Source organism: Leuciscus leuciscus, assembly GCF_965113295.1.
Source record: "Leuciscus leuciscus genome assembly, chromosome: 20".
NCBI classification, from domain to species: domain Eukaryota; kingdom Metazoa; phylum Chordata; class Actinopteri; order Cypriniformes; family Leuciscidae; genus Leuciscus; species Leuciscus leuciscus.
Genome location: NC_138744.1, coordinates 29,046,944 through 29,074,282, shown reverse-complemented (window position 1 = coordinate 29,074,282; position 27,339 = coordinate 29,046,944). Strand labels below are relative to the sequence as shown.

Genomic DNA, 27,339 nt, shown 5'->3' with positions numbered 1-27,339 from the left:
TAAATGTTAAAACGGCTTGCCATGTATAATCTTGAGTCTCTTGAGTTAGTGCAGTGTGGTATTAGCGGGCTTTAAGATTGTAATGTTTCTATAGAAACCGCTGGAAAGAACACAAGAGTTACCGTGACCATTGCAGACCGGCGTTTAGTGCGCCGCGTGTGTCAGATGCCTGCGTGTCCGCTTTACGCGCGCTGCGACACCGCTATTCAGCATCTTTCTGTTTAATCTTTATATCATCAGGATATGAACATCACGCTCGAAAGTTTTATTTCCACGAGACCTTGAGGATGACATGCACTGCAGCACTACACTGGAGATATAACCGAATTGCGCTATAACTGGTTTCATTTTGTAACTTTTACCATTTGTGGCCATGAGTGCGGAGAAGCCAAACTTTCTGTCTCAACCTGAAGTAAAAAATATCTATTTCTATCGGAATGGGGATCCGTATTACGAGCCCAGACGTTTGGTGATCAACGCGAAGAGGGTTTCGACTTTCGACACGCTTCTGCGGGAGGTGACTGGTGGCGTCCGGGCTCAGTTTGGAGCTGTGAGAAACATTTACACGCCCAAAGCGGGACACCGGATAGACTCACTGGAGCACCTGAGGAGCGGAGAACAGTATGTGGCTGCTGGACGAGAGAAGTTCAAAAAGATAGAGTAAGACACATTTTAATATCTATCTATCTATCTATCTATCTATCTATCTATCTATCTATCTATCTATCTATCTATCTATCTATCTTTCTATCTTTCTTTCTTTCTTTCTTTCTTTCTTTCTTTCTTTCTTTCTTTCTTTCTTTCTTTCTTTCTTTCTTTCTTTCTTTCCGTACGTTCTGGAAAGGTTCTCTCATGTGATGAACAGATTATTCCAGTAACGTTGATAGAATGTTCAAATGTTCTCTGGTCTTTAATAAAGTTCTCAAAAACTTTAGTTTCAAATCGTTCAAGGAAGATTTTTGTTTTGTTTCTGCTTAAACATTTTAGCTGGACGTCTATCTAACATTCAATGTTAGTTATTTCAGAGGACATTCAAAAGTAACATTCCCATAAAGCCTAGGCTATGCGAAAATAGAATGTTTCCTTAATGTTCTCAAGAAAACAACTAGTCTGTTTAAAATATGGTTTTTTTTAAAAGATAAAGGATGTTTTGAACGTTCAGAGAACATTCAGAAATAATTTTAAATAACCTAATATGAGCGTTCAATATCAAAAAGTTCTTAGATTTTTTTTTTTTTTTTTTGCTGGGGAGGATGCCATAAAGATCTCAGAACTTTGGCAAACATTCTGAACAAACATTCTTCCAGTAACGTTAGCATAAAAACGTTTTTTATACATGGTTTATAAAACTTTTCTTTCTGAAATTTTTTATTTGGACGTCGTCTAATGTTTTTAAAATGTTTCAGAATGAAACAGAATGTTTTCAGAATATATATATATATATATATATATATCTTTTTTTTTTAATCTGATTATTTAAGGTCCACCCCTTTCAATCTGATCGAAATTTCTTTCTGATGATTGAGGTGTTTAATTAAATTAAGACTTTTCAATCCGATTGAGCCAATTACTAACGGGTGATTTGGGTGCATGTAAATGTATGATTTCTTAACCTTGCCTGATCAAACCTAAATATGCCATGAGTACATTTACACTACCTGTCAAACATTTTCACAAATTTCAGCTGATTCTCTATTTTCTCTATTTTACAATGAAAGTAATAAAAACACAAATGAAAGTCTGCGTAGTGTGTAATGATGTGTGTAACAATGTAGTGATCAAAACAGAGTCAGCTCTGACATTCATCAACCACGAGGTGCATCCTGGGTTGCTTTTTCAAAAGAAGGGTGGACACATGATTATGCTTTGCCTTCAATTTCTGACCAAACTCATTAATTTCAACAAAGTTAAAATGTTTGTTTCATACAGTTGTAATAAAAATTTAGAAAATGAAAAAAAATGGACTAGTAGTGTATCTGTTTTATGGCAACGAGGAACAAAATCTGCAAATAATCTTTTACTTTGCATTGTTAAAGGGGGAAAAGTAATTCAGCTTACTTTCTAGTTATTTACAGATAGGAACCAGGAAGAAAAGAATGCTTCAGCTCAATGGAGTGGTAAGGACAAATAACTACACTTTATTTACAGCTGAAATCTGTGTATGTGTATACAATGAATACAAGCTCAACTCATGCAACACTGCTGATCCTATTAATTAAGAACACAGCACAAATATTCAACATACACAACCATGCAGTGTAAAGCAGTCAGTCGCTACACAGTTTGTTTGGAGTCAGTGGGGTATATCTGTTCATCCACGTGTTCCAGAGGACTATGTACCAGAACACTGAAGACCCCAGTAGATTTAGACCAGGGGTGCCCAATCCTGCTCCTGCCGATCGATTGTCCTGCACTGTTCATCTCCAACCCTAATCAAACACACCTGCCTTTCGTTTTCAAATGATCCCGAAGACCTTAATTGGTTGCTTCAAGTGTGTTTGATTAGGGTTGGAGATGAACTGTGCAGGACAGTCGATCAGCAGGAGCAGGATTGGGCACCCCTGATTTAGACATTGGCAAACAAAGCAAACGATTTAAGAACATGTTTTTCAAAACAAAATCTTTTTTTTCAAGGTATATGTTTAAAGGAAAAGTTGCATGCAGATCCCGTCACACATATGTCTGGACCATGTGCTAGTTTAGCATATCACACCTGCTTTAGCATTCAAGACCGACCTAAGCGAGGTGTAATGTTTAGACACACACCGTCTACGTTGTCGTCTGGGAAGAATCACTTTGTTGCTGGCTCATTTGGCAATGAATTATTAACCTGTGAGTTATTATCCACCTTCTTGGATGCATATTTAAGTCAATGGCTCTGACCCAGTGCGCAAACAAAGCTCTCCGGAGACAATCTGAATGACACTTCATATACTCCCGCTGTACTAGTTAAAGAAGAGAACAATGAAAAGAAAGAAAGAAAACGAGCACAGGGACTTTACAACAGTCTTAACATTTTATGAACTCTCTAAGGCAAAGAGAGTGAGTATCGTCACACCTGCTCAGAGCCCACTTTATTATTGCGGTGAACTAAATGGCTGTTGCTGTGGTAATTGGTGATACAATGTCCTAAGCATCATTAGGCAAGATTGAACAGGCCAATTTATTTATGATGTGGGCCACACTTTGTTCCTACTAGCTTCTGATTGTCTCAATTAGAGCGGCTGCTTTGGCCTGGCAGCGTCCCAAAGACTCACCGTCCCTCTGCTCTTTACACAAGCGCCTGCAGAGTTACCAGGGGATACGGCAGGGGCCTGAGAGACACTGAAACACTAGATGAGAGCAGTTGTCTGTCTGTGTTTGGGTTGAACTGAGCAAGGCCCTCGCTTAAACACACTAGTTAATTGAACTCACATCTGACCCTGACAGCAAGCTCTTACATTTCACATCTTGAGGCAGTGTTTTCTACTGTCTGAAATACAGTTTTCTATTTATTTTATTGGATTCATTTTTACGTTTAATTTGATTAAATGTAAACAAAAAAAAAAAAAACAGATTTAGAAACATTCAACATGATCTATCAGTTGCAAAAGTTGATGAACTAATACAGTTGTGTTTTTGCTGTAATTTATTCAGGTGTTTTAATAATGTAACCAGAGATCTAAGTAGTAGACTCATTATTTTTATTTTAACCACCATTTGAAACTTGTTAGTAAGTGTGTCTGAAGAAATACAATTTAGCATACTTTTCAAATTCTTGTTTCCTATCTGTCAGTCACTTCAACGCAGATGGCCCCAGAGTCTGTGCAAGTACGCTTTTCCCCCAGTGAGCCTCATCACGCAGACACTGTGCAAGATCAGGGAGAAAGAAGAACAAGTCTTAATGGTTGGGTCAGTATAGGCCTTGGTTCTCGGAGCTCACACTGAAGGCGCTGACCCCTTCCTGGTGAATCCCCCTGAGGAAGGATCTCCTTTTTCAGGGACCTCTGGCACCTCCATGTCTGGCCCCTGTATGGGATGTGGAAGACTTCAGTGGGCTTTCACCAGTGGTGATAGACACTATCACTCAGGCTAGAGCCTCCTCCACGAGGTGGGCCTATGCTTTGAAGTGGAGTCTGTTCGCTAACTGGTGTGCTTCCCGAGGAGAAGACCCACATAGATTTGAAAACTCCATCTCTGCTGCCAGTCGCTTCGTTTGTAGTAGTTCCTTCCTTTTCAGATAGGACCTACCACAGGGACTTCTTTCCACGTGTGGTACTTCTCAGGTGTTCCCAGAAGTCCATGTGATGTAATCTCCAAACACTAACCTCCCCTTCGGGTAGGATGTGGACTCTGTGTTTCTTCTCCCATCTGAGAAGTAGACCGCTTCCTCAACGCTTCTTCCTAGATTTTTCCTTTTTTTTAAAAAGAACAGAAAAGATCAAGGAAGTGCACTTGTTACATCTGCATTACTGAAACTCATAACACAGTTCAGCTGATTGTGGCATTTAGTTAAGGGACCCCTAGTGCCAGTACATCAATACGATGTCAAAGTGACTGACAGATAGGGAACCTCTCTGTTACTATTTTAATCTCCATTCCCTGATAGAGGGAATAAGAGGTTGTGTCCTTCCTAACACAACTCTGAACTGCCTGCTGAAATGGCCGGGACGCTATCTTGGCTCCTCAGCACAAACCTGTAGGAGTGGAGCACACCAGCCTCCTTTTATATACCCGCATGTCGCCAATTCTCATTGCCCTTTTCTGAAGTATCAGAGGTGTTTGGGGCTCCCAAGTGTTACCCCTAATGTCAGTACATTGACACTACGTCTTATGCCCTCCATCAGGGAACGGAGGCTACAATAGTAACTGAGACTTTGTTTTTTTCATCTTTCTCAAGTGCGTAATGTTGCTGTTTGAGTGTGAAAAAGGTCTGCAAAGTTACAAAGGACAGTCAAGTAAAGTCAAGTCAAGTCAGCTTTATTTATATTGTGCTTTTTACAATACAGATTGTTTCAAAGCAGCTTTACAGAGATAACAGGAAAATAATGCAATAAAGTTTGTTTTTAGAAGAACATAGTGTCACAGCCCAGCTGAAGTAGGTTCAGTGATGGTTAATTTTTGTTGCAAACAAATAAATAAATAAAAAATTAAAATATATATTTAGTTAATTTAGATATATAGTCGCTCTGGAGAAAACCGTGATGTCATCGTCCAGCTCAGTTCAGTTCTCATATAATGGTGTCAATGCAGGCAGATCAATACTATTGTTGAGTATTAAATTAAATTTCCCCAAATAAGCAAGCCAAAAGCCAAAGGCGAAAAAGGCGACAGGGACAAGTAACCAAAACTCCATCAGGTGACAGAATGGAGAAAAAAAAACATGGAGAAAACCATGGGTCCAGTCAACCAGGCTCAGTCGGGGGCCAGTTCTCCTCTGGCCAACGAACAAACAGTGTATGATAATGATTCAGGCAGCATTATAGGTCAGAAATCAGATTGGATCGGAACATTCAGAATATTATCCAGTTCCATGTGGTTGAAGATCGGATTCATCACACTGCTATGGAGACGGGTTTGTTGAGGATTAGTGCCGATTACTGTCGTGCCGATGAGGCCTTCACAGGGGAGAGTCTAGTTGACACAATCTCTGCTGACATTTCAGGGATGCGTTGTGGTCGTGTCTAGGCGCAGGTCCTCCATCTGACAGTCACTCCAAAGGGTTATTCTCTATATCAATGAGCACTGTTTCTGAGCTCCTCGAAATGCTTCAACTGTAGTCTTGATTTTATTAAATTTTTCCGAGAATGTACATGTCACATATTCTTTAAAAAAATTCCCAAGGCACATGCAAGGCCTGGTTGAGTTGCGTTAGTAGTGTGTTGAAACTCGCGGTTATGGTAAGGGGCGTCATGTTTCCAAAATGGTTGAAGCGGTTGACCAATCACTACTCATTGGTCCAGCTGACCAATCAGAGCACATTGCACCGTTCAGAAGCAGGGAACTAAAGACAGGAACTAAACAGAGCGTTACAGAAAGACTGGGAAGAGAGGTACCTCAATAATTTCGAACATTCATAATGTTTGAACATTCAAGCATGAAAAGCTATTCTTGCAGAACCCTTAAAACAAAATCAAGACTTTGAAAAAGGGCATAGTTCCCCTTTAAAAAGAGTATTTGGTAAAAAAAAAAAGTGTGAACCGAATGTAAGGATTTCAGAAACACTAAATTGCATGTTATTTACAATTAAATGAAAATGTAGTCTAGTTTAAATTAATATGAAATGCAGTTAGTTGAACTTTAGAGTACTTCTTGACCCACTTATAGGACTTAAGTACATCTTTATTATTTCATACTTCTTCTGTTGTCTTTGAAGTGTACTGCCGAATATACTAACAAACATTTATGGTAAACTAAAATATGATTTAAGGTATTTTTTATTGAAACTTGTATGTCATGTATTTAAATATATTTGTAATTACACATTTGTAATGATGAAGTTGCATCATGATATATCTTCAAATACAGTGTTTTAAATATACTTTTAAGATGTGAAGTAAAATACAATTGAACATTCAATACAAATAAGCACACTTCTTTTTCATAAAGGGTAACCAAAGATGAGATTCATGAGCATGAGAAGATTAAAACTGTTATTGTGTGTGCCACACATTTAAGTCTTTTCCCTATGTGTAGATGAAACCCGTTCCTCAGAGTCGTGTGATAGTGTCTGCCAGATTCCTCAAACCTATCAAAGAACCCTGTGCAATATTGTAAGTACAGTTTATTTCTTTATTTCATAGTCCTTAACTTTAGGCACACTTCAATCAATATTTTTTAGTCAGCATCACTGCAAACCCTTGAAACCTTAGTGTCTAAAAGCAGCATTTTTTTTTTCTTTTTTTTCTTTTTTTTTTTTACCACATTTAATCAAATATCTCTGTGGGGTACTTCTCAAAAATGAAAATTCTTCCATTACACTCCCTCCTGTTGTTCCAAACCCCCCCTTTTTTTTCAGTAAATGTTTTGGAGGAATTTTGCAGCTCTTTGCTCACAGTGATAGCTCATAGTAACCACAGCGGCCAAGCTCAGAAAGGGGAAAAAACACCAAAAGCACTAGTAGTCAAACTGTAAGGAGGTTGGATGTTTGGGAAGAACTTTAATTTTGATTAACTATTACTTTAAGCAACTAATGAACCAGCAAGTATGTATTTATGGATGAACGGATGTACTGCATTCATACATTCTCTTTGTTTGTATGCATCTGCAGTATTACAAATATACATTTGTAATATAAATGTACATTTTTTCTGTGTCCTCAGTGTTGTGGCAAATGGAGATGTCCAGAATCCAGCAGCGAGGCTTCTGATTCCCAGCCGTGTGATTGACCAGTTTGAGCGGATTCTGGAGATGATCACAGAGAAAATGGGCCTGCGAATTGTGGGTGGTGTGCGGAGGTACATTAAATAATTTAGTTTATATTAGTCAGAATTCATATCATGAATTGAATTGGCTTCTAAATTTTATTTTATTTTATTTTATTTTATTTTATTTTATTTTATTTTATTTTATTTTATTTTTAATCCAGATTAAAAAACATACCATGCTTCTTTATTTTTTTTTACTAAAATCAGAGGTTAACTCTTTCAGGCAAATTTGTGCACTTGTAAGAGTTATTATCATTATGATAATTATTTTTAAGAGATGCAAAAAGAACAGCAATAAAAAAATAATATATATATATTTGGAATTCACACCATCATTTACTTTCATAATTGTGCTTCTCCAGGACACTCCCAGCTAACAGGGAATGTTCTCAAAACTCTGGCTAACATTCTGGCAAGGGTCTCTCAAAGTTATGAACAAACTTTCTTCCAGTAACATTAATAGAACATTCATTAAAAGTTATGTGATCTTTATTAAGTTCTCAAAAAGTTAGCACAAAAACATTATTTATATCATTATTTATATATAATCATTACATATACATGGAGTGTTTTTTTTGTTTTTTTAAACGCTTTAACTGGACTTTTGTCTGTAATTTTTTTAATGTTACTATATTTCTGTCAGAATGTTTAGAGAACATTCAAATGTAATGTTCCATTAATATTTCCAAAATGCTAAAATGGAATGTTCCCTTAATATTGGAATAACCAATAAATGCTTTTAAAACATTATTATTATTATTATTATTATTTAAATTGACGTTTTGAATTATAATTCAGAAATTATATTTTCATAACTTAATGGGAATGTTATTGTTAGAACATATTTTTGTTTGATAAGCTGTACAACATTTAATCAAAAGTACTTTATATGATAAGTGCCCTTTGCTCATTTGGGAAAAGAAAGCATTTCTATATCATCTTAGCAATATTTACTTATTTTAGCCTTTAAAATCTTCTTTTGCAGCCTGTACACCTTTGAAGGGACTCTCGTTATGGATGGAAAGAAATTAGAAAATGGACAGTTTTATGTTGCTGTTGGCAGAGACAAATTTAAAAAGCTTCCATACAGTGACCTCCTGTTCAATAAACCCATAGGCATAAAGCGAGTGAACGGGTAAGAGAAAGATACTGCATTTTCCCAACAGATGAAGTATGTTTTTGGTAACACTTTAGAATAAGGTTTCATTGGTTGACATTAGTTAATGCATTAACCAACATGAACTAACAATGAGCAATACAGTACATTTGTTACAATATTTGGTCACACTTTATATTAGGTGTCCTTATAACTTCTGTGTACTTATATATATATATATATTTTTTTTTTTTTTAAGTAAAATTTACTTATTGTGTTCATATTGTATTGCAAAACACTTTTGCTGCTATAGAGGTGAGAAACGGGTAGGGACAGATTAGGGACAGGTTTGGTGGCATGGAAGGGTGGGTGTAAGGGAAGGCTTAACAGTGTAATTATATGTGTAATTAATTAGAAATGAATTACAGCTGTAATTACATGCAGTATATATATATTTGTATGTACACAATAAGTGCATTGTATCAAATGATTATAAATGTTAGTACATAAAGACACCTAATATAAAGTGGAACCCAATATTTGTTAGTCTTTTTTTAATGTTAGTTAATAAAAGTTATACAGTTGTTCATTGTTTGTTCATATTCATTCAAAGTGCATTAACTAATGTTAAGAAAAACAACTTTTTATTTCAATTATGTATTAGTAACATTAACTTAGATTAATACATACTGCAGAATTATTGTTAATTATTAGTTCATGTTAACTAAAGTAGTAAACCAATGTTATCTAATGAAACCTTATTGTAAAGTGTTACCATGTTTTCAAACAGAATGTAATTGAATGTGATTTTAGGTCAAAAGCAGCGTCACTACCACCTATATACAAATACAGACGACAAAATGGAGATGTGAGTACAAAAATTAAAAAAAAATTACGATTTTGGGCATTCATTTGTTAAATCGTTAAATATTTCTGTTGTCAGGTGGGGAACCATCATATCAGTAAGTCTGATTGTGGACAAGAGAAGAGCAGTCCTTCGGACCAAACCTCCAAAGAACAGCTGTCGTCTATGGTCAGAGAGATCTCTCAGGCCAAACTCATGAGCATACGCAAGAAGAGGAGCGAACTCGCAGCATCTATCGAGGTTCAGGACGATGGTAAGAGACACACGTTTAACCATTAGCAGAAAATATGAAATCAATGAAAGCACAAACAATCAAGAAATTCAAACACATACATTTGTCTGTCCAAAACAGGAACACAGCATGCACAACTACATATACTAGCGTTCTAAAGTTTGGGGTCGGTAAGACATTTTTAAATGTTTTTGAAAGAAGTCACTTATGCTCACTAATGCTGCATAAATAGAAAGTTAAAAAGAACAGCATTTATTAGAAACAGAGATCTTTTGTAATATTTTAAAGGTTTTTTGCGTAATCTTTGAACAATTTAATGCATCTTTGCTGAATAAAAGTATTAATTTCAATAAGAAATTCTTACTGACTCTAAACTTTTGAACAGTAGTTTATGTACACTGAAAGTACAAATGTACATTTAGCTTGTCACTGTCTCCTGACAAGTGTGATGAAATGGATCAACATAAATAGGTTTAACTGCAGAATATTTGACTGATTTAATTGTAATATGCATAATCTATCACTATCAAGTCAAGTCACCTTTATTTATATAGTGCTTTTTACAACACAGATTGTTTCAAAGCAGCTTTACAGAGATAACAGGAAAATAATGCAACAAAGTTTGTTTCGGCTGTACAGCAGATCTAGAAGAAAGCAGCGTCATAGTCCAGCTTAATTAAGTTCAGTGATGGTTCATTTCGGTTCATTTATTAATTTAGTTCATTTAACTATACAGCCGCTCTGGAGAAAACAGTGATATCATCGTCCAGCTCAGTTCAGTTTTCATAAAATGGTGTCAGTGCAGGCAGATCAATGATATTGTTGAATATTAAATGTCCCCAACTAAGCAAGCCAAAAGCCAAAGGCAACAAAGGCAACAGTGGCAAGGAACCAAATCTCCATCAGGTGACAGAATGGAACAAATAACCTTGGGAGAACCCAGGCTCAGTCGATGGCCAGTTCTCCTCTGTGTATGGAATGTGTACAGTGTATGATTATGATTCAGGCAGCATTACATGTCAGAAGTCAGACTGGATCGGAACTATCACTATCACTATCTAGTCTTTTGTGCAGAGAAACCCAAGTTTCTCTGCAGCCACTATTGTCTGGATAATGATGATGTAATTCAGTGATGCTTATGTAATGCGCTTCCCTGTGTGTTCAAGAGATGGCACTGGTGCTCTGTGAGTGTGTTGCTCATGCTCTTGCTGTGGCATGAGAGGGATTACATCATCATCATCATCGTGTGTCCTCAGATTGCAGCCGGCGGTGTGCGATCAGCGCCATGCTTGACTGCACATGTCTCTTTTCAGAACATCTCACCGAATGATGACATTTCAGTGCAAAAAGAGTCCTTGCACAGATCGCCTGCAAATGCTATTAGTCACGCTCCAGATTATGAACGAAATTGATTCATACTTAAATTGATGTGGTGAAAATAAAGCTCAGGAATAAGAGGTTTGGTAGTGAGGAGGTCACATATTGAGCAGTGTTTGTAGTTGGTGTTAGTGTAGAAGCGTCTCTCCCTCATTAGCACTCGAGGTTTTGCTGGTACCCAGGTGTCTGAAACAAGCCTATTAAATCTCCATGGCGATGACATCAACAAAAGCACATCTCTTCTTTTCTTGGGCCGAGGAGAATGTATTTCTGTGTGAAAACTGTTTTGTAATCTGTTTATTTGACATTTGTTCTGTTTATTTCATGAATGAAGACTTTAGCCATGACTTTAATTATTTCCAGGAACATATTCACCAAGGTCATTTTGGTTGGTGATTTGAGTGTGATGACAGAATCAAGCCATTAAACAAGTGGTAATAGTGAGTCAGTTTGACCGTATCAAATTGTAAATTAATGAAGTTTCCATTGTCACAGGATAAATGTCTCCATTTGATTCCTTCATGCAGCATATATGATTATAGAACCAGGGAGTTTAGTTGCCTGATGTAATTATCTGCACTGACTAGTCTTATATTTCAATAGAGCTGGTTGTATTCATTCGTGTAGGGAAGCATTCTGCTCATTTTGGCTGCTAATAATTGAGGTTCAGGAATCAGGATTTTATTATAGTCTGTTATTTGTCATCAGGCAGTGAAAATACAGATCTGTGCTTAAATTTAATGCTGAATCTACTATTAAGGTAAAAGTGTGGTTGAAGTGACCAGCAAAAATCCATTTCTGTAAGAGTTGTCTTGACATGGGTTATTTTAGAATAGCAAAATAATTTACACATAGTGTCAGCATTGTTACAAATCTGTATAAGATCATTTGAATTAAAAGGCAAGAGATCAGAAACATCACATACTGCCTTTGAACTTGAAATCAAATGAACCCTTTTAGTATTTACTTTCTTAATACATGTTCCACACAAAATGTTTAGTTTTATCATTTAAAATGAGTTTAAAGGTGTACTACTATTTTTTCTCTGTCAATATGGCAGTATTGTACTTGTACTGTAGCTCAAAAAGTAATGGGAATAGCAATGCCAATGCCAATAAACTGTATACTATATATATATATATATATATATATATATATATATTCAGTGCAACGCAAGTTGCTTTGGATAAAAACGTCTGCCATTTTGCATTTAATTATTCAGTTGATAAAATGCACTGATTGTGTGCATACATGTTTTTATGTACTTATATTTAAAAAACAAATACCAGCATGTAATTAATTTCTCTAATTACATCTACACTGTTCTCCCTTCCCTTACCCTTTAACCCACCCATGCCACCAAACCTGTCCCTAACCTTACCCGTATCCCACCTATAGCAGCACGTTTTGCAAACAACATGAACACAATAAGTACATACCAATTTTTTTATGTATTTATGTAAGTCCATAATAGTTAAAGACACTTATATAAAGAAAAAAAAAACACATATATATTTAGGTATAAAACTTTTAAATGAGGAACAAATTAGGAGTGTGCCTTAATTAAATGACACATCCATTTTAAAATGTCAATGAATCATAGAGACTGTTTTGTTCAGAATAAAGCTCAGTCTTAAAGCGCAGCTCTCAACGCAGGCAAAATATTTTGTACGTCTTGCACTGATGAATATCCCTCTTTGATAAATAAACCGTGCATTAAAAGGCAAGGAAACTATGTGCTGGAATATAACACTACGTGCATACATTTGAATATCAATGATTTGTGAGGATCTGACACCATTAACGAGGGAGTCTAACAGATGGCATAAGTGTTAAGTGAATGTAGGGCAAATTCTCCAATCACATGGTATAATGAAGTCAGAGAGGAGAGTGAGGATGTGTGGCTGTGTTTGAGAGAGGGAAGGAGGAATCAGGGGGAAATTGCTGTGGCTCCGTCCCACTCCAGTAATGACAGGGAGGGATCAGAGGAGTGTAGAGACGTACAAGAGCCGCTGATGGCTTTCACAGTTCAGTATCTCAGAGCTCCTGGTGACAATCCATCCACAATACTGTAATAATGCTGAAATAGGCCATTAAGGTGTCTCTCTGTGCCTCACTTCACTGATCAGAACGTGTGTGTGTGTGTGTGTGTCTGAGGTCTTTCAGCACCTCCGAACCGACTGAGATGTGACAAGTGCTAAAGTCTTGCTCGCTTCTAATTAGATCGTGGCCTGCAGTGATGGCAGTAATGCAATATCTGAACCAGAGGTGAGAGACAAGAGAATAAAAGAGGATTTGGAAGAGGGAGTCAGAAATGTGTTTTTCTTGTCACATTGTCTTTTCCTCCCGTGTCCTTGCCAGTGTGATCTCATTAGTATTAGATGTACCAAAATGTAAACTGTAGTAGTGCAGTAATTATTTTTTATGCAAATAATATACTATTAATCAATAATAATATCAAATCACTGCTTCTAAAACATAACTGTATGAATGTGCAGCTACTGAGATACACAACTGAGGGTGAAGTTGGTGGTATTTTTTTATTGTAAAAAACTTGATCCTATCCTACCTTAATATTCAGCGAAATCTATTAGCAAGAAAAAATCTGTTTGATTGGGCAAATTGTTTGACCATGTCGATGACAAGGAAAGTGTTCAGGAAAACCTGTTTTTAGAAATGACATATATTACACATTTCAGCTGTAAAAAATAATTTAAATTCTGTCATACAAATAGCTCATGTTATTACTCGAAGCAAAAATGTTTAAACAATCTAAGCACTTGTTTCATCCTTGAATGAATCAGAATTTTTTAATGAATCAGTTGAGTGAATCATTCAATGACCCTCTTATAAAGACAGGCACTTGTTTTCGTTCCTGTGTGAATCAATGACTCCGTCCATCTCTGAGTAGGTACTTTTGATTAAGTAATTCAGAGACCATTAAAATGTATGTTTTACAGTATATGGAATGAATTTGTGTGGTATGAATGTAATCCGGATGTACTGCATTCATCTTCTTGTCATTGTCATGTGACCTATTGTACCAGAATCAGTTGTGTTGCATCACTGCATTCACAACTCCTCTCCCTAGACTTCATCGGATAGTAAAGTGTTCTTCGTATGCGCACTTCAGAATCTCTGCAGAAGTAGTTGATCATCATGTCCCCTAAAGGACCACCACCCTGCGTTTCACTCGTAGCCGAAATATGCTTACTTACTCCAGAACTTGTCCATAAACAATCAGTGTACATTTCTGAGAACATATTTTAACATCCTAAGTATGTATATTTTTTTAATAAAATCATAAAATGTTGATGATCAAAAAGCCCATGATAAATAAATCAACCCCTGGGTTGTTATGTCTGACCCAGGAGCTGGGTAACACAAAAACTACCTAAACACTGGAAAAAATAACACAAAAAAATTACCCAAAAGGCTCAACCCAGGATTTGGGTTGATAAAATAACCCTGGAAGTGCGTGTTCTTTTTTAGGTGCTTTGTACGTTTCACCTATATTTCGGGTGTTTATGCTCACTTAAGACAACCGACTACGTTTACTAAAGAAGAGTTCAATTTACTATTCATGCACTGTCTGAGACACGGCTTTCTGGGTGCGCACTTCGGATGTTTAACCTTCCCACACATAGCGCAAAAGTCACAAATTGCACTTGAATATTTACATTCGCTTAAACACTGGCCCGTCAGCTGTCCAGAGAGTTGCTCTCATTTGCTCACGTTCATGTTCGCACAACATTGCATTGTTAGAATTCATGAAAATGTTACCGGCCAACTGGAGATTGCCACCATTTCATATACTCGCCAAAGCTAATTTTTACTCGCATCTGGCGTTTGGTGAGTGTTCATCTGTACTGTTTTACACTGAAATTAGTTTTAATTAGTTTAATTAGTTTAGTCTTAATTTTCCAGAAATGTTTACAAAGGACAGGCAAGTGAAACAACATTTTTGAAGCAGAACGACTGAAATTGTGTTTTCTTGTAAAACATACTCTAATACTCTTAATTTATTCACAACTTTGAAAAATTATTTTAACAGCATATATGACTACTGCGAATTCTGACATACTACTCTTTTCACATACTGTTTTTCACCTACAATATAGCTAAGAAGTATGCATCTTTTGGATGCTGCTGCAGCCTTGACTGAATCAGTTAAATCAATGATTCAATGACCTGCTCATAAAGTCATTTGTCGCTACCCAGTTGTATAACTATGTACATGCAGAAATGGTCACTATAAATGCTCACTCTTCTCTGTCTGCTGACTAAATCATAACATATTTTTTCATGTCATGCGTGAAATATGCATGTTTACAATTAAGCCAAGGCTGAGTTAAAGTGTGGTTTTGAATCAGGCCCCTTGACATATGATGTTTTGGAGGAACTTTTTTTTTTTTCAACTGTCTGTTGAAATTCTTCTGAAAGAGGCTGCTGTACATGATTGGCTGAGATGATGGCCCGTGTAACAGTTGCTGGGCGGAGCTTGGACAGTTGCCTCCATGGGTTTGCTGCAAACTGGTAACAGCGTTCTTATAGGATTCTCCTGTCTGCCTCTGACAAATCAACAGAAATGCAAGAAAACACACCAGCGAATGAAAGTCAGCACTGATTATCCCTCCCCCGGTTTTTGTACGCACTTAGACAAGGAGGAGGTAGTAATCGGTGCGATTTTATACAGTCCTCCCACCAAAGGCATGGTGATTTATTTTTGTCAGAAGTGGCAAATTGCTTTCCACCAAAACTGTGCCTTAAAATATTCCCAATTAAGCCTCATTGCAGAGTGATTCGTACTGATTATGCAGTGTCGATGCCATTAAATAATCAAAATCCCTGCAGTGACTTCTATTGTGAGTTATATAAGCTTTATATCACTATTATAGGTGAAAAAAATGCTTCTTGAGAGCTCTGCTGTCATCCAGATGTATGTTAAGACTATTACTATAACATGTGCTGATGTATGAGGTTAAGGGTCTGTTTTAAAGATTGTGTATTTGTTCTCTATATATGTTGAGACCACAATATAATAGAGATATCGGCACCTTTACTTTGGTACTAAGCAATCATCATTGTGTTTATTTGCCCTTGTGCTTTATAGAGGCATAACAAAACACCTCATGTTGAATAGGTCTTTTTCATTGTGCACATTCCTTCAATAAGCCTGCCAGTAGACTGAAGGTTACACATGTCTTTTTAATGCCACTATAGAAGCTTTAGTGTTGGTATATCGTTTGGCAGACATAATCAAGTATAAATGCATTGCCACACTGTCAGGTTTTTGCTTAAAATTCCTTTTAAAGATTAGACATGATCCATTTTTGGGAATGATAAAACTGTCATTTTGGTCATTGTTGCATTTCAAGGCTTCCGCCCACTAAGAAATCATGTCTCTGTTGGTTTTCTCAGTTTTGCCTTCTATTCCTTCTGTTTGCACAATCTTTTCATAGTTTAACCTTGTGAGAGAAATTTGGTGCCGTCAACATCATGCAGTGAAATGAAAATCTCCTTTAGCTGGTAAATTTAATCTACGCAAGGTCAGTCGCTACTGAAGTTGGTCGTTTGGTTGATCTCTCATCTTCATTTGTTGTAGAGGACAGCGTTACAGCCATGTGTTTATGACGCTGTGGTAGCATGTGATTAAAAGCGCACTCATTAATCTGGCAATCAGCGTGTTAAAAGCTGCTTTTATAAGCAAACAACAAGATTTAATATTTCCCCCCGGCTCTAATAGAAAAAGGTGACGCTGCCAAAGCGAATTAGCCGATCAGGACGTCTTCTTAATGCTTCACAGCAGTCTTCACTTATGAGGGAAAAACAAATGCTGGAACTGCACGTCTGAGCAGACAGGTCTATCTGTAAGCGAGCGTGTCTGAGCCCTGTGCTGTTTTCGTGTCATTTCTTCATGAATTGCCATAAAAACATTACATCCTTATCCTGCTTGCCAACCATCCTGTTTTATGATCCTTTGAAGGAGGCTTATTGGATTAGGAGAAAGAAATAATATGTTGTCGTTTTAGTCGGTAGACTAAATGTAGAGCATGTTGAGAAAACACATTTCTGCACATTTATAGAGTTGCGCTTGACCTGAGAGATTAACAGCTTTGAGGGGTTGATGTGTGCAATATCATTATTATTCTGGTTTTATTTCTACAACTGTTCCTGCATTATAACTCCATTAATGCCATCAGAATAAAAGTAGATCAAACTAGATTTGACTGTTTTTCTGAAGACAATACTGGTGTGTTGTGGATGGTTTCCAAGGTGATGCTGTGCTGTTGCTAAGGTGCTCTGGGTGGTTTCTAAGGTGATACTAGAGCTGTGTCTGAAACCGCTCACTCGTTCACTCATTCGCTAATCCCTACATAGTGAATGGCAGTTGAGTGCACTACATCAGCAAAGAGTGAACGAAAATGAGTGAGCGAATTCGGACGCTGACATAATTATCATGCGCCAGAGAGCTCGGACAATTTCATCATAAACATTACTTACCCATCTTTGATATTTCCTTTTTTGGCTGTATGTAACAATTGTACGTATGTATTTTTCACGTTTATTGCGTTATTTGATAAAAAAAAAAGAGACTTGCTTGTCATATTTATTTACTTTTTACATTTATATGTGAAAATAAAAGAGAACAAAACACTGCACAACACATTTGTTTATTCAAATATAGATATAACGGTGTATATATATAAATAAATAAATAAATAAATACATAAAACTGTCAAAAAAAACCCCTCCGTTATTTAAACATTACTTTCATTACTTTCGCGGGGTTTCCAGTCAGTCAAATGATTGTTAAGTGTCCTTCAAATGATTGTTTTCTATCTTGCGTGTGCCGTTGCCATGGTGACATTGTTGCCGTCCGTCATATTTATTTTTCATTCTCGCTCTATCGCCTTATCGTGTTGGATTGTGGGAAATAGTGTCTCAGCAAGTGTACTTCGGATGTACACTCGAATTCAGAGAGGATTGTGGGTAAAAGTAGTGAACGAATGTAGGGAATGATGTCGTTCACTCAGAATTCGGACACCACTACAAAATGGCCGACACCCTAAATAGTGCACTTTATAGTGGATAGGGAGCGATTTCAGACACAGCTTAGGTGTTTTCTTCCAGTCTGGTGTAAAAAGAGTCTCTGTGATCGTTTTGTTTTTATATATGGCTTAGATCTCTTCTTGAATTAAGGAACACACACTTTACATTATCTGCAGTAGAATGAAATAATAAATTCAATACATTTTTAATAAATTCAGCCCACTGTTTTGTCTGTAAACATTTGTTATGTGAAACAGCCTTTTCAATTCAATTAAATACACATTTATTTGTATAGCGCTTTTCACAATACATATCGTTTCAAAGCAGCTTTACAGAAAATTTAGCATTGGCGCATGTTGATTCAGAGTTTGTGTTATCTGTTGTCCCCAGAGGAGTTTATCAGGGCAAGACTAAATCAAAAAACAACATGCAATTTTTACCATCCCATTTATTTTGCTAAAATTATTATAATTTTGCTGGTACTGCATGGTGGATGTACATATATGACCTGTAAATTCTTAATACAATAAATAGTTGAAATCCATGTTTAATATTTTATACACACCCAAAGAATCTCAAGTGCATAGAAACCTCAAATTGTAAAAGTGAAATTTTATCATCAGATTAACTGTGTCTGTCATACATATTTCATACACTATCAGTTTTGATGAGGTTAAGAATGTGATTGGTTGCCTCTGGAGCAGCACATGTTTTTGGCCTCGTTTGCATAAGAGCAAAATCATTCAACGCTTTTGATGCCAGGTGCATGCATACCAATCGCATTTGCACATTTTATTACCATATTCTTATGTTTGGCTCAATTGCTTCTGCTGTAATTGATTTGCTTCAGATTCAATATGCATCACGTGGTCTTAAAGCTTGTCACAAACAGTGATTTAAAGCAGAATTCATGACAGCGGCGTGACTCTGATGCTCCGTCTCGTGGGTCGTGTAGTTTGCTTGGTAACATGTATATGAGAGAAAGCTATAGCGAGCTTTAGGAGGTCTTTATTAAAATAATCCATAAATACCTCCTCTATAGCGTGCAAACAGCAGGACTTGTTCTTCTCCGGCCCGCGGGAGTTAAAAAGATTGGCCCAGTGCCTAGCAACCAATGACTGCCTTAACAGCTTCACATGTGTGAGTTCTTCACATCACCGCCGGAGCCGGTCCTTTGTGTAAAATCGTCCGAGAAGTGCTGAACATCTGACACGGGTCTTTCAAACACACATCTCACTTGTAGTGCTGCTTTGTTTACTTGCCACGGTCTTTAGTGAAAGTCTTCATTTCTAACTATGAATGGAGAACATGATGTTCTTCAATCATTTTCTTTTTCTTAGAGTTTGTTCTAAACCTCTAACACTAAGTGTTAAAATTCTGTGGTTGATTCTGCCTGAACCGCTGAGACTTTGTTTTGTTATGGTTATGTTTCAGTTATGGTTATGTATGCTTTAGATTACTGCTTTTTGTAAACCTTATTCATTTTAGAAAATGTAACACCTCAGGCAAAAACATTTATTTATTTTTTATTTATTTTTTGCACTGGTCAATTTTGAGATTTTGGACATGTTGTTTCAGACTATATGGAAAAGAAAACATTTAAAATACACTTTTAAGTGTATATTTTATTGCACTTATATCTATTTGCATCTGTAGATTTCAATTACAATACATATATCTAAAGTCAGAAATATCCACTTTAGCAGCACTTACATACACCAAATCAATTCATTTGGCGTTAGCCTGATTTGCATTTCTTTCTTTTGTTTCTTTTTTTTTTTTTTGTGAATAAAAAGAGATATCTTAAATCCCCTGTCTAAAACCTTTAACCCTAACCTGTCAACAAAATAAAATAAAATAATTTTGAACCTATAGCTTCCTCCAGTGTTGAGATTTCTCTTTTGGAAATGTATTAAATAATGCCTCATTTGCATATTTAAACATGACATTTCAGAAAACTTGTAATACAAACATTTTTTGCAGATACATTTCTAAAAAATGGATAGTTCACCCAAAAATAAAAATGCTGTCATCATTTACTCAACCTCATTTTGTTCAAAACCTGTACAATTTTCTTTCTTCTGTTGAACACAAAAGAAGATATTTTGAATAATGTTGGTAACCAGCAGTTGACAGTATAGCCAATGACTTACATAGTATTTTTATTTTATTTTTTCTACTATGGAAGTCAGTGGCTACCGTCAATTGTTTGATTACCAACATTCTTTAAAATATATTATTTTGCGTTCAGCAGAAGACAACTTAAGAGTAAGTGATTTTTATTTTTGGGTGAACTAACCCTTTAATGTAACCAATCAACGGCGAATGTATGTTGATACCCTACTGGAGTGTGTTGCTGTAATATTTAAGTTTGACTGTCTCCTCATGTCAACGTTACATTTCCATAATTGTGATTAGTCTTTGCATTTCTAGGACAGTTTATAGCTGTCTTTACACTACACAGTGACATACAGTGATTCGCATGCACAGACGGCAGAAAGCCAGACTGAAGACTAATTTTATATGCAGAGAAATAAAACCTACTAACTAACACTTGCTGTGTTGGAAATGAAGGCTTAAAAACAGGCGGCAAAACTTGAGTCATTTGAGTCAGGCTTTATACCCCCTCCCCCTATCCCCCATCCAACAGCCTTTAATGAAGGCAGGTTTTAAAATGTTATTTAATTTGATTTAGCATTTTTATGAGACGAGCCCTTCTCTCAATCACATTTAACTGTTTATTGTTACATTAGCGGTCCTGCTTACAGTCTGGGTTTTGGACTACAGTTAATAAATGTGAGCGATTTCCATAAAATATTCAAAGAAGCCCATTATTGCAACGGCGGCTCATCTCTGCTGCTAAACTTCAATCAGTTTTGCATTTGAAACACATTAAATGCCTGGGTGAAATGCTATCATCTGCACAGCAATATTTTTATAGCCGCTATTGGGGAAAGCGTGAACTTATATGAGGTGCATTAATTCTGCTGTTTAATTATTTAGAGTATATTGATTTCACACAATGTTTGGATTTATTGCTCATTAAGTATTTAAAACACTCGTGTAATTTTCTTGTTTACTAGAGAGTACAATGGTATGACTGCAAATCTTGCAAAAATAATTACACCGAACCATTGAAAGCTAATGGTCATTTTAAAATCGACTCTATAATTAATTAATGAGAGATTTTAATAAGAGTGGGACATAGGCCTATTTCTGTACATGCTTGTTGGAGTTCTGAGGCTCCTTATCTCAGTACCATTTTAACCATCTGTAATGTTGATCATATTGGTCACCGTTGATTTCACCAATAAAATCACAAAATTTTCATTAATGCATATTACTGTATGTTATATAAGTCTATATATGAATTTCTTTATTTCATTTTTGGCCATTTGCTAATTTTATTGATACAGTTAAAAATATGAAAACTTTAAGGCATAAAAGCCATTTTCCATCTTTTTTTTACGTTTTTATAGAAGCATCAAATTGGGACATAACACTTATAACACTAAATTAACTAACGATGAGCAATACATTTGTTACAGTATTTATTCATCATTGTTAACATTCGTTAATTCAAATATAACTGTTCATTGTTTGTTCATGTTGGTTCACAGTGCATTAACAAATGTTAACAAATAAAATAATGTATTGGTAAATATTGATATTAACATTAACTAAGCTGAATAAATGCTGTAGAAGAATTGTTCTTTCTTAGTTAGTTAAAGTTAACTAATGCAGTTAACTAATGTTAATAAATGAAACCTTATTGTAAAGTGTTACCAGTTAGGATTTAGATACATGATCAGATGTGTATTAATGTTTTTTGACCTGCAGCAATTACTTTGTAGTTTTAATCCTGACCAATGGATGGCGCTGCTGTTTTATCTGTTATGTTTGTGTTTGTGCAGATGATGGAGAGGACAGAAGTGCAGAGAATGACAAGTCTTCACCAGTCAAGCAGGTGAGATGCTCTAACCTCATCATGATCTCAAATACTCTTACTAGTCTGGCATAAACCTATAGTCATAAACACATATTCATAGGTTCATTTCATAGCAGTTACTCAGAAAGCTTTTCAGCCTTTGCAAGAATATATATATATATATATATATATATATATATATATATATATATATATATATATAAAAGCAGCTTATATATAAAACAGCTTATATAAGCTGTTTCCTCACGGGGACCAAAAAAATTTCCCCATAAGGTCAAAATGTACTTATATTACTATCCTTGGGGGGGGGGACAAATGCCCCCATACTGTAGCGAATACGAACACACACACACACACACACACACACACACACACACACACACACACACACACACACACACACACACACACACACACACACACACACACACACACACACACACACACACACACACATTGTGTTTTCATGTTTTATGGGGACATTCCATAGACATAATGATTTTTATACTGTACAAACTGTATACTGTATTCTATCCCCTTACTCTAACCCAACCCCTAAACCTAGCCATCACACAAAACTTTCTGTATTTACATTTTCAAAAAACATCCGGAAAAGGATTTCGGATATTGCCATTTTTGTGAGGACATTTTTTCCCCATAATGTTGGGGATTACCAGGCCTCACACACACACTCATTTATAATGTTGTTTAATTAAGGAGGCAGCAGAGGCCAGTCCAGAAATAGACGACTCATCCAAAACAGAGAGTGAACCAGCCCAAAACACAGAAGAATCACCATGTAACGGAGAAGAAGAGATGAAAGAAGAGGATGAAAAAAAAGAAAAGGAAGAGGAAGAAGAGAAAGAAGAGGATGAAAAAAAAGAAAAGGAAGAGGATGAAGAGGAAGAAGAGGATGGAGAGATAAAGGATAAGGGACTGACATCAGAACCAGAGGCAAATGAAACCAGTGAAGAGAAGGATGGAGAGGCTGATAGAGAGGATGAAGAAGAGAAACAAGTGGAAGGAGCAGAAGAGGAAAACCAGGAGAAAACAGAGAATGAGGGAGATCCAGAAGAAAAGGCCGAAGAGAATCCAGATCCCAGTGAAGAAGGGTTGGAAAACACTGAACGAGAGGGCGAGGAAACTTAAAGTAGTAGTTCACAGAGAAATGATCATTCTGTTATCATCTACTCACCCTCATGCCGTTCCAAACCTGACTTTTATGCAGAATATAAAAGGAGATTTTTTTTTGTAAAAAAAAAATAATACTTTTTAAAATTATATATATATATATATATAATAAAAAAAGTTTTTTTGTTTTTTTTTTACAAAAAATGAATAAATGAAAAAATGAATTAATTATATATATAATGAGAGTAAGATTATCAAAATGAAGATACTCAGAGAATAATTGCTTAAATATCTCCTCATTCACATTGTTGGAAAAGTGAGATCAGCACATTCTTCAAAATATCTTAATTTTTGTGTTCTAAAAAAACAGAAAGTCATACAGGTTTGAATTGGCTCGTGAGTAAATGATGACAGAATGATAATTGTGAACTGAACTAATGCTTTGATTACTACTAATTTATTAATATTATATTATTAATATTGTATTGAGATTACAATAATGTGAATTGATTTAATAACAGCTAACTTAAATATATATATTCTCCATATAACATCATTCCTCTGTTAAGACAGTATCTGCTAAGCTAGGTGTACTGTTTGCTAAATATATTTATTTTAGACATTTGTTTTGTAAAACAAAGCTAAATATATAGATTTATGTTTCATGCCTCATGTTTCAGCATCTCCCCCATTCTTTATGACGTATGATGTCAAGTTGTCGTCATTATGATTATTATGCTATCATTCTAACTGAGTTTAACTGAGTTGATTAACATCAGTCCTGAACAATAAGCTATATGCATACTAAAATACGTAGTTGACTACTTTTACAAATCTGTCTGGATATCCCATTCATTCAGTGTGTCTTCTGTCATCAGATAGTTTGTTTGTGTACGGTCAGTTTATTACACTGATGGCTGAAACAGGTCACTTGATTTTGTCAGTCATGGGGAATTGATTGGATGGTTGTGGTTTGCTATTGGTCGATCTCATGTGATTGACAGGTTGCCCCGTCCTCACGCCAGTAAACACATAATCAGAGAAGAGAAGAGATGTTGCTGCAAGAGGGAGGGGAAGTTTCTGAAGTATTTTGATTTAAAATTATGAGAAAAATTCCAAACCAACATTATTATTATTTTGGGGGTAATATCCAGGCTGCTATTTTACATACAAGAACGGAAAGTGAACATGTCTTGTACCATAAAAGTCGTTCATACATCTTGCACATATTCCAAGTCTTCTGAACTGAAGTCAATTAATGGTTTATAATGTACTGACTGAAATTTATTTTAATTTGAGTCTGTTCCTCACACAAAGCCTCATATGATTTCAGCAGTCATATCGACTAACAGCAAGAACAATCTCCAAAATTTGTTTCACAATAGAAAATATATATTTTTTTTTTATTAGGTGAACTTGTCCTCTAATTTTACCTAAATAGACCCCTTATGAATATTCAAATTATGTTATATATGCTATGCATTTTTTAAATTATTATTATTCTTTTTAATTGGGAATATAAACCAGAGTAATTAGAGAGATTTCTGCAATCTAAAAAAAAGATGAATAACAGGTCACCCTATAATAGACATTTCCATCAGTGTTAAACTAACTGCTTTGGTGGATTATATTGACTTGTTTGTTGACCAAGGCTAAATCATAACAATCATCTCAACATATGCGATACCTTCCACAGACACACACATACAGCTGACAAGAATTCTTGTAGATGGTGCTGCATTTATGCTGCTTAGGTGAACAGTGTGAGTGAGTCATCTCTTCATCTGAGAGACAGCAGCAGGAGATCTTTAGCATGACTCACTGAAATTAGCATCTATTTCTAGCCCACTGACTCACTCACACACTGGAAAACAGCGAGACATCACTCACTATAACATATTTCATACTATGGAAGCTTGTTTCCACCATGTAATAAAAATATTAATAATAATTGTGACTTTTTATCTCACAATTGCAGAGTATAAACTCATAATTGTGACTTTATATCTCACAATCCATGACTTTGTTCCTCAGAATAGAGAATGTAAAGATATGTCATGCCACTTGCTGGGATAGTTGTGCCATATTGTGAGGATCACTCGCTGCTGATACTGAAATTGATACGATACCTGCTTATATTTTGTTTTGTTTACTTAAATCGTTGAAATCTTGAGGGAGTGGTGCTCAAGCACCTGCCCTTTTGGCCTCTGAGTCTGACTAGATAAGTGCCCTTTTGGCAACTTGTCTTGACTTCCTGTCTTCCCTTGTCACTGCCATCACAGCGCTCTGAAGAGCAGGTCAGCAGCATTCAAGCCTCCCGGAACTGCCTTCACTAACAGCCAACGACCGTGTTTGCCCTAAACTTCACCACTGTTTGTCACCGCTGTGAAATTAAACTGACAATCAAAAATAGTTTCAAACAAAGTAAAAAAGTTGCATCTCTCAGCAACACAAAGCGATGTTTCCTTATTCAATGACTCGCCATTTTTGATTGAATAGGGTGAGTCAATGGCTGCTTCCGAAAACTAAGGCAGCTGACTTGTTGCCTTGCTGCAAAGTGTCGGCCCAGATCCGGCCCACATCTGGGCCGAGTGGAATCCACGTGTACCAGATGTGGGCCGGATCTAGGCCGACACTGTGTTGCTGTCTGGGGCAATGACTTTGCAGGCATCGTTTGCGCGCGAAGGTACCTCACGAAACTGATTTCGGACAGACTTTTGAGGCAGCATAACGGTTTAATGATCTACAACAAAATAGAGCAAGCTTCAGTGAAAACTAAGTGAATATTTAATGACTACAATAGTCATTTCTTGTTAGAAATGACATCATAAGTGGAAAACGTTTATCAAAAAAGTACATTTACACACAAACCACCAGCCGCAACTTTCAGATGCCATCTTTATTTTTCTAGCTCAACTTTAACAGAATGGAAAGCAGAGGATTGTGGGATATCAAAGGCAGCGATGGATACATCTATGCTGCCTTAAAAAATCTATCAGATAAAGGTATATCAGGAGACAGGAAGTGAAACTTCGGAAACGGAAGTGCATTCGGACGTGCCTTGGAATGCATCCTCCGAAGGCAGAATTTATCAGTTTTCGGATGCAGCCAATGATTCAATAGGCTTGTTTGTGATGAGCAAAATCTGCACAGAACCAATCACATGTGATCACCGAAAGACGCATACAGGTTCGAAAATTGGTCTGCGTTCGAAAACTGAAAAAGGCTCCCTCCGCAGGCAAGATACGGAGGTAGGAAGGTAACAAGACAAGTCCGAATCCAGTGATCATGCCACATCCTGTCTCCTGAGATACCTTCATCTGATTGATTTTTGAAGGCAGCATAGATGAATCCTTTGCTGCCTTTGATATCCCACAATCTTGTGCTTTCCATTCCCTGACTGTTGAGCTAAAACAATAAAGATGGCGTCTGAAAGTTTGTGGTCACTTTGTGTGTAAGATGTACATTTTTATAAACTTTTCCCACTTCTGATGACATTTCTAGCGAGAAGTTAGAATTGTAGTAATTAAATATTCAATTTGTTGTCACCAAAGCTCTCTCTGTTTTGTTATCGATCATTAAATCGTGACGCTGCCTGAGAAGTCTGTCTGAAATCAGTTTCGTGCGGTATCTTCATGCACAAATACTGCTTGCCAAGTCATTGCCTGACAGGGCAGCGAGGCAACAAGTCAGCTGCCTAGGTTTTCGGATGCAGCAGTTTTCTGACTTGCTCTAATGTCATGCTGACATATATCAAATAACTCCCACCAGCGAGGCAGCTGTGTCGGATTGCGCAGTTGCTCTCCCCGACTGAACTGATCAAAAGCACAACAGGAAACAAACTTGCTGAGAACACAGTTTAAAGGCACAATATGTAAGATTTCATTAAAATATCCAAAACCCACTAGCACAGTGTTATATAGTTTGTTGACTTGAGTACTTACATTATCCCAAATGTTTCTAACAATGTTTAAATCCAGAGAAATAAGCTATTTTAACCACTGTAATGTCCCTCCTCATTGCGTTGCCTGTCAGTGACATCATATCCGTGTTTCCCTCGATTTCTGGTTTTACTTTTGTAGAAACCATGAAAACACCACAGACACTTTAATATGTTGTTTTATTAGAAAGGTGAGCAACTGTTTGGATACCTCATCGACAGAAAAATAATCATTGTTATATTATATAGCTCAACACAGTTTGTCTTACTGTTTGAATCTCTAGTTTTCT

At 36.3% G+C, this 27,339-nt stretch overlaps 1 protein-coding gene and 1 long non-coding RNA gene across 3 annotated transcripts in view; both read left to right on the top strand.

Moving 5' to 3' along the window:
• The window catches only part of LOC309484284, a 278,513-nt gene that overhangs the window by 16,981 nt on the left and 234,193 nt on the right, over window positions 1-27,339 (top strand). The window lies entirely within an intron of this gene.
• On the top strand, window positions 81-24,389 carry LOC309484150 (doublecortin domain-containing protein 2-like). Of its 2 annotated transcripts, none has more exons than XM_082150394.1 (9): window positions 81-660; window positions 2,066-2,117; window positions 6,676-6,752; window positions 7,302-7,436; window positions 8,392-8,541; window positions 9,316-9,370; window positions 9,446-9,620; window positions 21,944-21,996; window positions 22,699-24,389. In XM_082150394.1, the coding sequence occupies exons 1-9, from the start codon at window positions 374-376 to the stop codon at window positions 23,125-23,127; spliced, it is 1,413 nt and encodes a 470-aa protein (XP_082006520.1). In that variant the 5' UTR covers window positions 81-373; the 3' UTR covers window positions 23,128-24,389. The 2 variants fall into 2 exon arrangements, with proteins under 2 accessions (XP_082006520.1, XP_082006519.1); XM_082150393.1 differs by having other exon boundaries at window positions 84-660; window positions 22,696-24,389.

Bases quoted from the DNA above. Each gene is read 5' to 3' on its own strand.
- LOC309484150 (XM_082150393.1), top strand. From the start codon at position 374: ATGAGTGCGGAGAAGCCAAACTTTCTGTCTCAACCTGAAGTAAAAAAT. The intron at 7,437-8,391 runs GTACATTAAATA...CTTCTTTTGCAG, and splicing joins ATTGTGGGTGGTGTGCGGAG to CCTGTACACCTTTGAAGGGA. The intron at 21,997-22,695 runs GTGAGATGCTCT...TGTTTAATTAAG, and splicing joins AGTCTTCACCAGTCAAGCAG to GAGGCAGCAGAGGCCAGTCC.